Source organism: Pelophylax lessonae (assembly GCF_965119305.1).
Source record: "Pelophylax lessonae genome assembly, chromosome: 4".
NCBI classification, from domain to species: Eukaryota; Metazoa; Chordata; class Amphibia; order Anura; family Ranidae; genus Pelophylax; species Pelophylax lessonae.
The window spans coordinates 566,701,631-566,717,004 of record NC_138771.1 but is presented as its reverse complement, the minus strand read 5'-3'; the positions used below and the strand labels follow the sequence as shown (position 1 = coordinate 566,717,004).

The window sequence follows — 15,374 nt, the reverse complement described above, 5'->3', positions numbered from 1 at the left end:
TTACATGGCCCCATATCGTATTAATATATATATATATATATAATAAAATAGGCAATATAAATTATAGGCTTTGATAATAGCGATCGTGGGTTTGCTGGTTGTATACAGCGATCAGTCCGCCAAGTTATAAATATGCAATTACAAATAAATACAGCATTCTTTAATAAAACAGCAAAAAAGACTAAAAAAACTGAAATATAATAAAATGATAAATAGTATAAGTGCAATTGGGTTTAAAAATATTATGTAATCAAATTAAGACTAATAATATATTTAGACTTGTGATTGTGATCAATTGTGAGGAGGAGGGGTTATTAAACGTATATGGATTGGTTTATTGTCTTATACCGTGGTGGTTACATAAAGACTGTGATATCTTGTTCAATAATTGTATATATAAAAAGGTTTGAGGAGATAATATCAGTGATAATAAAGAAATTATATAAAATTATATACATTTAATCCATATATATATATATATATATATATATATATATATATATATATATATATATATATATATATATATATATATATAATATATAAATTTATATGGTCATAATCACATAAATTTAGGAGTGGCATAAATAATGTGTTTGATAACCGCATATGACTTTTCTGAAGTTATAAATATATGAATATTCTGGAAAAAAATATCTGGCTATTGTAATACCAATTAATTGGATTAAATATTTAAAATTTAATATTAAAAAGAGGATATTGGTGAATAAAATAGGAGTTAATATATGCATAAATATTATGTGTGGAATTGATTCAAATTAATTAAATTCGATTAAAATCAAAATAAAAATAAAATTAAAATTGAAATTGTGTGGGAAATTATATAAGTGCAGAACTTGATAATAAGTCATACAGATTATAGTGTGGAAAAAACCTCAGTAGTGCAGAACTAGATGATGTTCACAAGTGTGTCTGTGCGGTAAAGACATATAAAAATATGTAAATATATATATTATATATGAGGGGGATGGTAAGATTATATTAAACAAAATAGATTAAGATCATGAATATATAAATGTAAGCACAATGGAAAGAGGGGCAATATATATATTGTTAAGGGGCACTGATAAAACAATTTAGATCTATATTAATGTTGAGGCCTTTGGCCTGGAGGGGAAATCCACTTCGTTTCATTTTGAGAAACCTGGATTCTTTTGTTATTTCCTCTCCAATGGTCTTTAATCCCATCTATGCCAAAAAATGTCATTAGTCTGGGATCTTTGTTATGTACCTCTTTAAAGTGTCTGGACACACGATATATTCTTGTATCCCGACATGTAGTGGTCTTGTGATTCTGCCCACATACTGCATATTACATGGGCACTCTAAAACGTACGTAACATACGGTAGTTACTTTTGCAGGAAATAAGTTCTTTGATTTTATATTCCTTTCCCGTGACAGTAGAGCTAAAAGAGGTCCTTTTCCAAGGTTGATGTTTACTCCTTTTGCAAGCTAGGCAATTTTGACATTTGAAAAATCCTTTTATTTCCGGGCAGATTTGTACATCCTTAGGGGGGGTCTATAACGTAGTGGACTAGCCCATTTCTGAGGTTCGGTGCCTTTCTGTAAATAAATTTTGGTTTACTCGGTAGGATCTTTTTCAGCGTTTTGTCTGATTTTAGCATGTCCCATCTATTTTTAATAATTTTTCAAGATTCTTATATTGTCTGCTAAATTCAGTAATGAACGCTAGTGCCATATTCTTATTTCTGTTAGTCTCCTTGACTCTTCCTTTTAGAAGGGGTTCTCTATTCATTTTTCTTACTTTTTGTTGAAGATGTTCCAAATCTTGTTTCTTATATCCTTTTTCTTGGAACCTCTTGGTTAGGATGTTAGCCTGTTCATCATAGTCATTAATATCACTAAAGTTTCTTTTTATTCTTAGTAACTCACCCTTGGGTATATTCGAGATCCACTTGGGATGGTGACAGTTGTTAGTGGGGATATACTCGTTTCTGTCAATCTGTTTAAAGTAGGTTTTGGTACCCATTTTATTCCCTTTCTTATAAAGATTCAAATCAAAGTAATTAACCTCTTCGCGACTACTGTCTGCTGAGAATGTAAATCCATAATTGTTGTAATTGATATCTTCCATAAATTCTTGTAATGACTCCATAGATCCCCTCCAAATCAGCATTATGTCCAGTGGCGGCCGGTGTGTTGAGGGCGCAGGGGGTTCAATGGGGCTTTTTTTTTTTTTTTTTGGCCAGAGGCTCTAATCGGGCAATGCAAAGGGTGGACCCTGGGCGCAGAGCAGTGCGTCCCGAGCCCACCCATTGTGTGACAATAACGAATGAAAATTGTCACACGGATCCTCCTCCTGGCCAATCAGGGAGCACGTACGATATGCGCTTCCTGATTGGCCACAAGGAAAACCCCATGCCATTGGCCGAGGAGGAGGCGGGAGCACTCGAGGAGATGCGCTGCCGGGGGATTGAAGAGAAGCCGGCCGCCGGGACACTGAGGAGAAGGCGCTGCCGCGACAATGCTCCAGGGCTCCAGGTAAGTGCACTGGTCTGGGGGGGGCACACTGCATTGAAGGGGGCACGCACGCTGGTCTCTGCATGTATGCTGGTCACTACATTGAAAGGGGGCATGTACGCTGGTCACTACAATGAAAGGGGGCATGTACGATGGTCACTACAATGAAAGGGGGCATGTACGCTGGTCACTACATTGAAAGGGGGCATGTACGCTGGTCACTGCATTTAAAGGGGGCATGTAAGCTGGTCACTACATTGAAAGGGGGCATGTACGCTGGTACACTACATTGAAAGGGAGCATGTACGCTAGTCACTGCATTGAAAGGGGCATGTATGCTGGTCACTGCATTGAAAGGGGGGCATGTATGCTGGTCACTGCATTGAAGGGGGCATGTACGCTGGTCACTACATCGAAAGGGGGCATGTATGCTGGTCACTACATTGAAAGAGGGCATGTACGCTGGTCACTGCATTGAAAGGGGGCATGTACGCTGGTCACTGCATTGAAAGGGGGCATGCACGCTGGTCACTGCATTGAAAGGAAGAACGCTGGTCACTGTGCATTGAAAGGGGGGTCACTGTGCTTTGAAAGGGGGCACGCTGGTCTCTCTGCATTGAAAGGGGGCACGCTGGTCTCTCTGCATTGAAAGGGGGCACGCTGGTCTCTCTGCATTGAAAGGGGGCACACTATACCTTAATACCCCTTTCATACTTTTGCAACCTCAAAGTCACGCAATTTTTTTTACAGCATTTTTTGCCGCAATGCCTATTACATTTTTCTGTTTGCGCGCCCCCCCCCCCCCCCCAAAATTTTTAGCACCAGCCGCCACTGATTATGTCGTCTATATATCTTCTATAAAGCAGTTCTTTCTTGCGATGATGGTAGATCTGCTCATTTTCTCACTTGCTCATTAACATATTCGCAACACTTGGAGCATACTTCGCTCCCATTGTTACTCCTTTAGTCTGCATATAGTACTTTCCTTTGTACCAGAAGTAGTTGTTGCCCATTGCTAGTTCAAGACCTTCTAGGATGTAAGCTATTTGTATTTGTTTCATGTCCGTATGTTCTTTTAAGGCCCATTCTACTGCTTCCAGTCCATCCTTCTGTATGATGTTCGTATATAATGAGTTAACATCAATAGTGGCCATTATATCCCCGTCTTCGATTTCCAAATTCAGTAGTTCTGAGATTAATTCTCTGCTATACCATAGGTAAGATTTTCCTTTTTGAACTACTGGTTGTAAGAATATATCTAAGTATTCTCCCAATCTTGAAAACAGCGAATTTATTCCGCTAATTATGGGCCTACCCGGTGGTGATTGTTGGTTTTTATGTATTTTGGGAACATAATATATGACTGGGGTCTTGGCGCATTATGGAAATAAATACTTAGCTTCTTTCTTGTTTAGGATCCCCTTCTCTTTTCCTTTGATATAGTTCTTAAGTTTTTTCTCCAATCCTTTTTTGGGGTTGTGTTGTAATTGTTTATATGTCCCTTCTATTTTTAGAAGTCTTTCCATCTCTTTTTCATAATCTTCCTTGTTGATAATGACCAATCCACCTCCTTTGTCCGCTGGTCTGATGACTAAAGGGCCATACACACTATAAGATCGTCTGAAGACTTTTCTTCAGACTTACCAAAACCATATAATATGAGGTCAAACCTAAACACTTTCAATTTGTATGCAATCTGGCAGGCCCTTGCACTACATAGAAAAGGAAAATCTGAAGGAAATCTGACAACAAAAAGTTGGATAGTGTGTATCCAGCTTAAATTTCTTTTCTTCTCTAGTACTTTCATAGTATCCCATACATTTTTATGTGGTTTATTTTTGATATGCATATTCTTTATATCCTCTGTAACCATTTTTTTTAAAACTTCTATGCTTTCCCCTCCTTTGGGGTTAAAACAGATTTATTTTTTAAAAAACGTATGTCTGTATTCCGTATCATCTTCGTTATGAATAGTTTTGGTGCTAAAAAAAAATTTTAATATTTAATTTCCTTGTGAATTTTTGAAGGTCAATATATGTATTAAATTGGTCCAGTTTCTTGTCTGGAGCATATTTTAGGCCTAAATCCAATAATTTGTACTCCTCTTCACTAAAAATTATATTACTCAGATTAAAAATTCCCGCTCCTAATATTCACTCCTTTTTTTCTCTTGGCCCCACCTCGTTTTCCTGGCTTACATTTATATATTCATGATATTAATCTATTTTGTTTAATATAATCTTACCATCCCCCTCATCATAATATATATATATATATATATATATATATATATATATATATATATATATATTTATATATATATTTATTTATTTTTTATATATATATTTCAAGTTCTGCACTTACATAGTTTCCCACACAATTTAAAATTTTAAATTTAGTTTTATTTTGTTTTTAATCTAATTTAATTTATTTGAATCAATCCCACACATATTTATGCATATATTAACTCCTATTTTATTCACCAATATCTTCTTAATATTACATTTTAAATATTTAATCCAATTGGTATTACAATAGCCACATATTTTTTTCAGAATATTCATAGATTTATAACTTCAGAATAGTCATATGCGGTTATCAAACGCATTATTTATGCCACTCCTAAATTATGTGGTTATGACCATACAATTTTTTTATATATGGATTAAATGTATATAATTTTATATAATTTCATTATCATCACTGATATTATCTCCTCAAACCTTTTTATATATACAATTATTGTACAAGATATCACACATCTCTTTAAGTCTTTATGTAACCACCACAGTATAAGACAATAAACCAATCCATATACATTTAATAACCCCTCCTCCTCACAATTGATCACAATCACAAGTCTAAATATTATTAGTCTTAAATTTGATTACATAATATTTTGCACTTATACTATTTATTAGGGATGCACCGAAATGAAATTCTTGGCCGAAGCCGAATAATAATGAAATGCTTGGCCGAAGGCCGAATACCGAACGCGGTGTTTTGCATTTTTTCCATTTATTTTGCCAATTTTTTCACCATTACAAATTCAATAATTAAATGGTAAAAATTAGCTTTTTACTATTTTGTGTTGCTTTTCAGATAAATAAATCAAATAACAAAAAACTGAATTTTTGTAAAATCTTACCTGTAAAATTCCTTTCTCTGAGTCCTCCGACAGTCGCCGCCTCTTCATATTCGTCACATACGGGGTATTAGACTTTGCTCCGAAGGAGTAGCTAGGCAACAGAATATGTTAACAATAAAGCTTTTAACATATCCCACCCTCAAGGGGTGGTCCCCTCAGTCAATACCCTCCTACTTCCTGCAACCATCTCTCAGTTTTAGTGGAACAGCAGTAGAGTATACAACCAAACCCCAAAACAGGGGCGGGGGCGGCGACTGTCGGAGGACTCAGAGAAAGGAATTTTACAGGTAAGATTTTACAAAAATTCCGTTTTCTCTTACGTCCTCCGACAGTCGCCGCCTCTTCATATTCGTCACATATGGGGACGTCCCAAAGCAGTGCAAACATGAGGGGTGGGAAACGCATCCGCGCCGAAAGGCAACGCAGTCTCCGCATCAAAGAAAGGAACCTTACCAAAGGAAGGAAACCAGCTGGGCAACAGCAAAAAACAAGTGCTCAACAGGAGCAACAACCCAGGAAAAGACAAAAAACCAGGGGATACAAAACTTATCCCAACAGCCAGGAGTCCCCAACAAGGGACCCTAGGGAACAGCCGCACTAAGAACCTTGCGGCCAAAGGAAGCATCCGCCGATGCCTGAACATCTACTTTGTAGAATTTTGTGAAAGTGTGCACGGTCGACCAAGTCGCCGCCTTACACACCTGGGCTACAGAAGCCCCATGACGACAGGCCCAAGACGTACTCAGAGATCTAGTAGAGTGCGCCTTCACAGGCACAGGGGGAACCTTCCCCTGCAAAGCATAGGCCTGTTCAATGGTCTGCCTGATCCATTTGGCGATGGTAGAGGCCGAAGCCGCCATGCCCTTCCGAGGACCCTCTGGAAGAACAAACAAGGAGTCCGTCTTTCGAAAAGACTCAGTCGATTTAAGGTAAACCCTTATCGCCCGAACAACATCCAGAGAATGCAATCTCACCTCCTTTGGATGTTTAGGCTTCGCGCACAACGAAGGCAAGACAATATCCTCATTAAGATGGAATTCCGAAACTCGTTTCGGAAGAAACAAAGGATTAGGTTGCAAGACCACCTTATCCAAATGAATAACCAGGTACGGAGACTTGCAGGACAAAGCCGCCAGCTCCGACACTCTGCGAGCCGAAGTGATCGCCACCAAAAAGGCGACCTTTTTGGACAACATAGACAACGAGATCTCCCTGATCTGTTCAAAAGGAGCACGTTGTAACACAGATAGAACGAGATTTAAGTCCCAAGGGGGCAGAGGATCCCACCTAGGGGGGACCAGATGCCGCACACCCTGAACAAAGGTGCCAACCAAGGAGTTGGAAGCCACGGGACGTTGAAACAGAACGGCCAGTGCAGACACCTGACCCTTTATCGTAGCCAGCGCCAAACGCTGATCAACACCCGTTTGAAGGAAAGACAGCACACGGGAAACCGAGTACGTGCGGGGTGAAAACCCCCTGGACTCACACCAGGCAAAATAGGCCTTCCAAGTACGGTAATAAACCTTCCCTGAGGAAGACTTCCTCGCGTTGATTAAAGTATGAACGACCTCTGGAGAGAGACCCCTCTCCTTCAGGACCTCGGTCTCAACAGCCAGGCCGTCAAAGCCAGCGACTGTAAAGCAGGATGGTATATCGGTCCTTGAGACAGTAGATCATCTCGAAGAGGCAGACGCCACGGGGCGTCGACCGCCAGATTCACGAGGTCTGCGTACCAGGACCGGCGAGGCCAGTCCGGTGCCACAAGAATCACCGTGCTGCGTTCCGAGTGTAACCTGCGAAGGAACCTGGACAGCAACTGAATCGGTGGAAACGCGTACATCAGCCTGTACTGATGCCACGGGGCCACTAACGCGTCCGACACGTCTGCCCGAGGGTCGTGCGTCCTTGCCACGAACCTCTTCACCTTGTTGTTGAGACGCGAACAGGTCCACATCTGGAAGACCCCACTTCGCGCACAACATCTGGAAGACAGCCGGGTGGAGAGACCATTCCCCCTGATCCAGGGTCTGGCGACTCAGATAGTCCGCCTGCCAGTTCTCCACCCCCGGAATGTGAACCGCCGTTATCGCCGGGACATGAGTCTCGGCCCAAGACAGAATGTCGGCCACTTCTCGAGCCGCTCGGGCACTCCTGGTGCCCCCTTGGTGGTTGATGTAGGCCACCGCCGTGGCATTGTCCATCTGCACCCGAACCGGGCAGCCCTGCAGCCGGTCCGTCCAGCGATGAAGACAGAGACTTATCGCACGCAATTCCAGAATGTTGATCGGAAGGGAAGACTCCCCCTCCGACCAAGTCCCCTGGGCGGACAGAACGCCCAGAACTCCACCCCAGCCCGACAGGCTGGCATCCGTGGTGATTACCGTCCACGAGATCGGACGAAACGACTTGCCCCCGGACACCAACGGGGACTGGAGCCACCACAGAAGGTTTCCTCTGGTGAGATGACTCAACGAGATTTGAAGATCGAGAGATTGAGGTCGCCCGTCCCACCTGGACAGGATCTCCGCTTGGAGACCCCGCGTGTGAAACTGGGCGAATGGAATCGCCTCGAAGGCCGAGACCATCAATCCCAGACATCTCATACACGTCCGCAGAGACGAGTGCGGAACGTCCCTGAGGGACCTGACTTCCTCCTGGAGAGTCCTGAGTTTGTCTTCCGGCAGGAAGACCTTCGCCTGCACCGAGTCCAGAATCATTCCCAGATAGGGAAGACGAACAGACGGACTCAGTGTCGACTTTGGAAAATTTATCGTCCAACCAAACTCCTGCAGAGTTTGCATCGTGACAGACAGGTCCTTCTCCAGACCCTGGCTGGTCGCAGACCGAACCAGAATGTCGTCCAGATAGCCCAGGACAGAAACGCCCTGGGCCCTCAATAATGCCAGAACCGGTGCAAGCACCTTGGTGAAGACCCGCGGAGCCGAGGCGAGACCAAAGGGCAACGCCACAAACTGGTAGTGATCCTCCGCAATGGCAAATCGAAGGTATCTCTGGTGACCCTCGAAAATGGGGATGTGAAGATACGCATCCTTCAAATCGATGGAGGCCATGAATTCCCCCGGAACCAGGGCAGCCACCACCGACCGCAGGGATTCCATGCGGAACTTGCGAACCCGCACAGAGCGGTTCAGAGCCTTCAAGTCCAGAATTGGACGAACCTTGCCCTCCTTTCTGGGCACGGTGAACAGATTGGAATAAAACCCCCGAAACCTGTCCCGATGAGGCACCGGAACCACCACTCCCTGAGCCCTCAGGTCCCGCACCGCCAGGTGCAGGTCCCGCAAGCGCTCTGGAGACAGCTGAAGATTTGAGGGAAAAAATCTGCTCTCCGGCTGAGAGAGAAACTCGATCTTGTAACCAGATCGAACGATTTCCTGAACCCATCTGTCCCGCACACGGGCCAACCAGGGCTGAAGAAAACCGAGCAAGCGTCCCCCCACCCCAAAACTGGGTGAGGGCGCCCCTTCAGGCCGAACTGTTATGGGCTGCAGATCCGGATTGGCCGGACTTCTGTTTACCAGACCAGGGCTTCTTCTGAGAGCCTTGACCTTTGAACGGTTTGCCCTTGTAGTGCGGCCGAAAGGCACGAAAGGACCCCTGAGGGGGCCGAAAATTAGCATGCTTCTTCCCAGAAGCCCCCTTAGCCTTGGGGAAATGGGGCAAGAGAGTGCTCTTACCCCCGGTGATCCCCTTAATCAACACATCCAGGGACTCCCCAAAAAGGCGAGACCCATCATAAGGTAGATTGGCTAAGGTCTTACGTGAAGATTGGTCCACCGACCAACATTTTAACCAAACCAGGCGGCGAGACAACACCGCCACGCTGTGCACACGTGCAGCCAACGGAACCAGGTCCAGGTCCGCATCACACAGATACATGACACCCTGGTGGATTTGATCCACCATATCCAGGGTCGCCGGCGAGGCCGAGTCGGCCACTAGGACGCGCCTAAGCATCTGCGTCCAACTTGCGATCGCCTGGGCCGCCATGAGAGAAGCAAACAGAGCCTTAAGCATAGAACCCGTAACAGAATAAGTATGACGGGCAAGAGACTCCAGTCTCCTATCCGTGGCATCACGGAACACAGGGGAATCCTCTGCAGGAATCGCAGTGGCTTTGTTCAAAACCGCAATTGCGTGATCCACTGGGGGAGGCACACACCACCTTTCATCAGTGGAAGGCGAAAAAGGATAACGCAGCTTGAATCTACTTGGTACCGCAAAAGGTTTGCGCAGATTGCGCCATTGATCCTTAACAGCGCGCTGAAAATCATCATTGCAGGGAAAAACCTGCGGCGTCCTGCGTTTTCTCTGCGTCCCATAAGCCGCCAAGGCGGCGGGGGGACACACTTCGTCCTGCAAACGCAGCGTTTGCTTAATGGAAGCAATCAACTCATCCATGATTGCAAGCTCTTCAGGCGAGCCAGGGGGAGAATTATCAACCCCCTCAACTTCAGCCTCCACCTCAGACCCCACTAGATCACGAGAGGAGCGGGACCCCGATAAGGAGGCCCCCGCCATAACAGCCCCATCACCTTCACCCTCAGAATCAGAGGAAAGAGCAACTCTGGGCCTTTTAGTAGATTGAGCAGCCACCAGCATCTGCACCTGAGCAGCAAGGCCAGCCACAATAGTGGCTAAATCCCCCCCTGGGGGGGAAACAGCGGTCCCCTGGCTTTCCACCAAAGCTGTAGGAAATTTGCCCTCCTGAGAATCCATTGCCCCTATAAAGCCAGACAACAAAGGGTTAACTGCCCCTTTTAAGCAAGCGCGGCAAGCGCAGCCCACCGCACCACACTCAAGCACAATAAGACCCCCACAGGGAATATGCAAACTGAACACAGGCAATGGATAGCAAGAAACAGAAGGATAAAACCTGAGGAGACCCTCGCCGCTGCTGCTGCCTCGATCGGTGTTCCTGGAAAGAGGAAGTGATGCTGCCAGGGCGCTCTATGTAAGCCTATGGAGGCTACAAGAAAATGGCCGCCATGCATGTAAAACATGCGGCCGGAGCGAGTGTAGGCAAAATGGCGTCGTTTGGCGCCGAAACCGCCGCTCCACAGTGCATTAAAACACACATTACATTCCAAAATCAGAATACATGTCAGATCGCCGCAGCGATCGCTGTATATGCCCAAACATGCCAAAAAAAAAAAAAAACATGCCCCACAGCACACAGCTTCTCACACTGACCAGTCTGACACACACAGTGTCATACAGCTCCCCCCCCCCCCCCCTTGCAGCCCACAGCATGCAGCCGAGAGATAGGGAGACAAGCAGTGTGAATAGAGGCAGGTTACACAGTCCCAGACTGACACCCCCCCAGACAGACAGGTCCCCACATAAATACACTTACCTCACATGGCGTGGGGGACCCGCACAGGCGAACAAACCGCTGCACATGAGGCAGGGAGAGTCGCATTCAAGACGCACACAATGGGGGTTAAGAAACCGCACAGCGTCCAGTGAGGTAGCCACCTCACCAATCATCCCTGCACCGAACAGGGATGGGTCGTTCACTGTGCCAGGAGCGTTACCTGGCTGAGCGCTCGATGGCAGACTGGGAAGCCACTGACCCACGACCTGCGACCAGGGGGATCAGCCCGAGACCCAGTCCGCATGATCCTCTTCATCCGAAGAACTAACTAACGCTGACAAAATAACAGCTAAGTAAAGGTAGAGAGAAAACTCAAACAAAATTTTAAAAAGAAGAAAGAGTCTGGGACAGAAAGTCCCAGCACAGAGAGAGCCAGCCACTCCTGACAAGCTAGACATTAAAACTGAGAGATGGTTGCAGGAAGTAGGAGGGTATTGACTGAGGGGACCACCCCTTGAGGGTGGGATATGTTAAAAGCTTTATTGTTAACATATTCTGTTGCCTAGCTACTCCTTCGGAGCAAAGTCTAATACCCCATATGTGACGAATATGAAGAGGCGGCGACTGTCGGAGGACGTAAGAGAAATACAATTTCAAAATACTTATTTAACACTGAACATTTTTGAACATTCCAGCAAATATTAAAGCACAATATAACTTAAAATAAATTAGTAAAAAAAAAAAAAAAAAAAAATTCTGCCATCTTTGAAGCCCTTATATAGCCCTGAATAGCCTACGTTAGGCCTATAACTGACTGCTGAAAGAATGTAACTCTGTATGTCTACAACAACAAATGTGCATTGAATAGTGCAAAAACTGTGGATGAACCCAAAACAAATGAATAACTGTCCTAGACATAAGCCTACTTAGCCTACTTCTTCAGGAAAAGTGGCAGGTTCTTCTTTATGAAAAGCAGTTTCTCTGCTTTCTCACATGAAAGTCGGTTCCTCTTCTCATCGATGACATGAGATGCAGCACTAAACAGTCTCTCACTGTCGGTGCTTGTGCATGGAGCAGACAAGTACCTGCAGAAATCAGAATAGTTGAAAATTTTATTGCAGTTTTCTGACAGTTGCTCATTTCAAAACGAACAATGTCTCCCATACAAGTAGCCTACCTGCGTGCCATCTGCGCAAAGTCAGGAAAGCGGCCTTGATTGGTCCTCCAAAATTCGAGAGGGTTATTGCTCCTGGGGATGGGGACTTCTGAGAGATACCCATCTAACTGTTGAGCGGTTGAGCTTGTCCTCTGTCTTGCAAATGGGTTATTCTCTTGGAGGATCTCATCGAACATGTCAGACAGCGAGACTGTGCGCGGCTCATCTGTAGTACGAGCCCGTTTAATCTCTGCGCTGTTTTCATCTCCTGCGCTGTGCATCACCTGACCGTCTCCATCACCTAGCGGCTTTCCCAAATCCAACTCGGCCTGGATCATTTCTCGTGTGCTCATCTTTTTCCCCACATCCAAGTAATGATCTTTATATCGTGGATCAAGCACAGTCGCGATGCAGTACAGGGGTTCTGAGTCCGCCTGACTAAATCGTGTGCTGACAGCTTCTAAGAGCGCACTTTTAGTTGTTTTCACTCCGTGGTCTGTTTCAGCGTCTTTGTTTAAAAGACGCTTTAATGCTGCAAGTAAGGGTATGATGTCTGCCACAGATGCATCAGATGAGCTTATCTCTTTTGTTATCTGCTCAAAGGGGGCGAGAAGAGAAAGAACGTTCTCGATTAACACCCACTGGTGTGCGGTGAATGTCGCGGGCAGGTCATGATCTGCTATGTATGTAGCCAAGACTCGCTTTTGCGCAAAAAGGCTTTCCAGCATATAATATGTACTGTTCCACCTTGTGCTCACATCTTGTTGGAAAAGTTTTTGTGGCATTCCGAACTGTTCTTGGATAGATTGTAGGCACGCATAGGCAAGCGGTGAATGTTCAAAATGGCCAACAATTTTCCTGCCTATCGCTATCACATCTGCTATACTGCGCTGACTCAACAATCCCTCGTTGACCGCCAGTTGAATTGTGTGTGCCATACACCGTATGCCTTTCAGATTGCTATCTTCCATGGCTTTAGCCATATTTCTTGCGTTGTCACTGACTACCGCATGCACTTTTGATCGGTCGATACGCCAAGTGTCAAACATGTTGGCGAACGCCTCGGATATGGCTACAGCTGTATGGGACCCTCTAAACTCTTGTGAGTGAAGCACAATCTTTTGTAGCTTAAAATCTGTGTCGATCCACTGCGCAGTTAAACTCAGCATACTAGTGGGGCTCACATCCGAGCTCCAAATATCAGTCGTGAAGCTGAGGGCTGCAATATCTGTGGCCAAAAGCTCATGGACGTTAGTTGAAACGACGTTATACATCTCAGGTAAGCACACGTCTGAGAAATGCCGTCTACTAGGGATGGTGTAACGGGGCTCAATATGGTCTATAAGCCTGCGAAATCCAACATACTCTACAACAGAGAATGGTTGATCATCCAATGCGATGAATTCCATTATCTTTGTAGTAATACCTTTAGCTTTGGCACTGTCATTGGCAAACTTTTTTGCCTTTTCTAAGAAGTCAGCCACAGATGGAGTGGGTGTCCTAGGACTGGGAGCTACTTTTCTTTTCGCTGCTGCTGTTGCCGTAGCCGCCGCCGTGTCTTTCTCGTACTCTGCATGATGTTCGGGGTGTCTTGATTTTAAGTGATAAATTAAACTTGAAGCGCTGTACGTTTTTGCAGATGCACCCCCTCTGGACAATTCAGCAGAACAATGTCTGCAAACGGCCGTTTTTGCCTCTTTCTCTGACACTTTAAAGTGCTTCCACACTGCTGACATGTTTGCTGCATAAAGCGCGCGCCTCTCACTCTACGCGGGTTATTGGATTGCGTCCAGGGGTCAAGTCCTGGAAAATAAAGTGTGGGAAACTCACCCAAGATTACCACACCCAACCTCAAAAATAAAAAAAAAAAGTGTGTGTTCGTGTATATACCTCTCTGTCTCTCATGTCTTTCTCTCTCTCTCATGTCTCTCTCCTCTCGTGTCTCTCTCTTGTCCTGGTATCTCTCTCTTGTCCTCTCATGTCTCTCGCTCTTGTCCTCTCATGACTCTCTCTCTCGCTCTCTCTCTCTTGTCCTCTCTCTGTCCTCTCACTCTCTCTCGTCCTCTCACTCTCTCTCTTGTCCTCTCGTGTGTCTCTCTCTCTTGTCCTCTCGTGTCTCTCTCTCTCGTATCTCTCTCTCTTGTCCTCTCTCTCTCTCTCGTCCTCTCATGTCTCTCTCTCTCTCGTCCTCTCATGTCTCTCTCTCTCTCGTCCTCTCATGTCTCTCTCTCTCTCGTCCTCTCATGTCTCTCTCTCTGTCCTCTCATGTCTCTCTCTCTGTCCTCTCATGTCTCTCTCTCTCTCTGTCCTCTCATGTCTCTCTCTCTCTCTCTTGTCCTCTCATGTCTCTCTCTCTCGCCCCTTAACATAAAATGTGTCCATCAGCGTGACCCTTAGCATAAAATTTTCCCATCAGTGTGACCCTTAACATAAAATAAGGGACACGCTGATGGGCACATTTTATGTTAGGGGGCACTCTGATGGGCACATTTTATGTTAGGGGGCACGCTGATGGGCACATTTTATGTTAGGGGGCACGCTGATGGGCACATTTTATGTTAGGGGGCACGCTGATGGGCACATTTTATGTTAGCGGGCACTCTGATGGGCAAAACAAAACATTTAAATCAGCGTTGCTCTTAACATAAAATATGCCCATTAGCGTGCCCCTTAACATAAAATATGCCCATTAGAGTGCCCCTTAACATAAAATATGCTCATCAGAGTGCCCCTTAACATAAAATATGCTCATCAGCATGTCCCTTAGCATAAAATAAGGGGCACGCTGATGGGCACATTTTATGTTAGGGGGAACTCTGATGGGCACATTTTATGTTAGGGGGCACGCTGATGGGCACATTTTATGTTAGGGAGCACTCTGATGGGCAAAACAAAACATTTAAATCAGCGTTGCTCTTAACATAAAATATGCCCATTAGCGTGCCCCTTAAAATAAAATATGCTCATCAGAGTGCCCCTTAACATAAAATATGCTCATCAGCATGTCCCTTAGCATAAAATAAGGGGCACGCTGATGGGCACATTTTATGTTAGGGGGCACTCTGATGGGCACATTTTATGTTAGGGGGCACGCTGATGGGCACATTTTATGTTAGGGGGCACTCTGATGGGCACATTTTATGTTAGGGGGCACGCTGATGGGCAAAACAAAACATTTAAATCAGCGTTGCTCTTAACATAAAATATGCCCATTAGCGTGCCCCTT

At 45.0% G+C, this 15,374-nt stretch overlaps 1 protein-coding gene across 1 annotated transcript; it reads right to left on the bottom strand.

Annotated features, from left to right (window-relative positions):
* Window positions 1-11,923: 11,923 nt before the first annotated feature.
* LOC309552780 (zinc finger BED domain-containing protein 4-like) lies at window positions 11,924-13,884 on the bottom strand (the record flags this gene model as incomplete). The annotated part of the gene is made up of 2 exons (XM_082253694.1): window positions 11,924-12,077; window positions 12,170-13,884. 2 exons carry the CDS (start codon window positions 13,882-13,884, stop codon window positions 11,924-11,926), a joined length of 1,869 nt encoding a protein of 622 aa, XP_082109820.1.
* Between the last annotated feature and the right edge of the window lie 1,490 nt (window positions 13,885-15,374).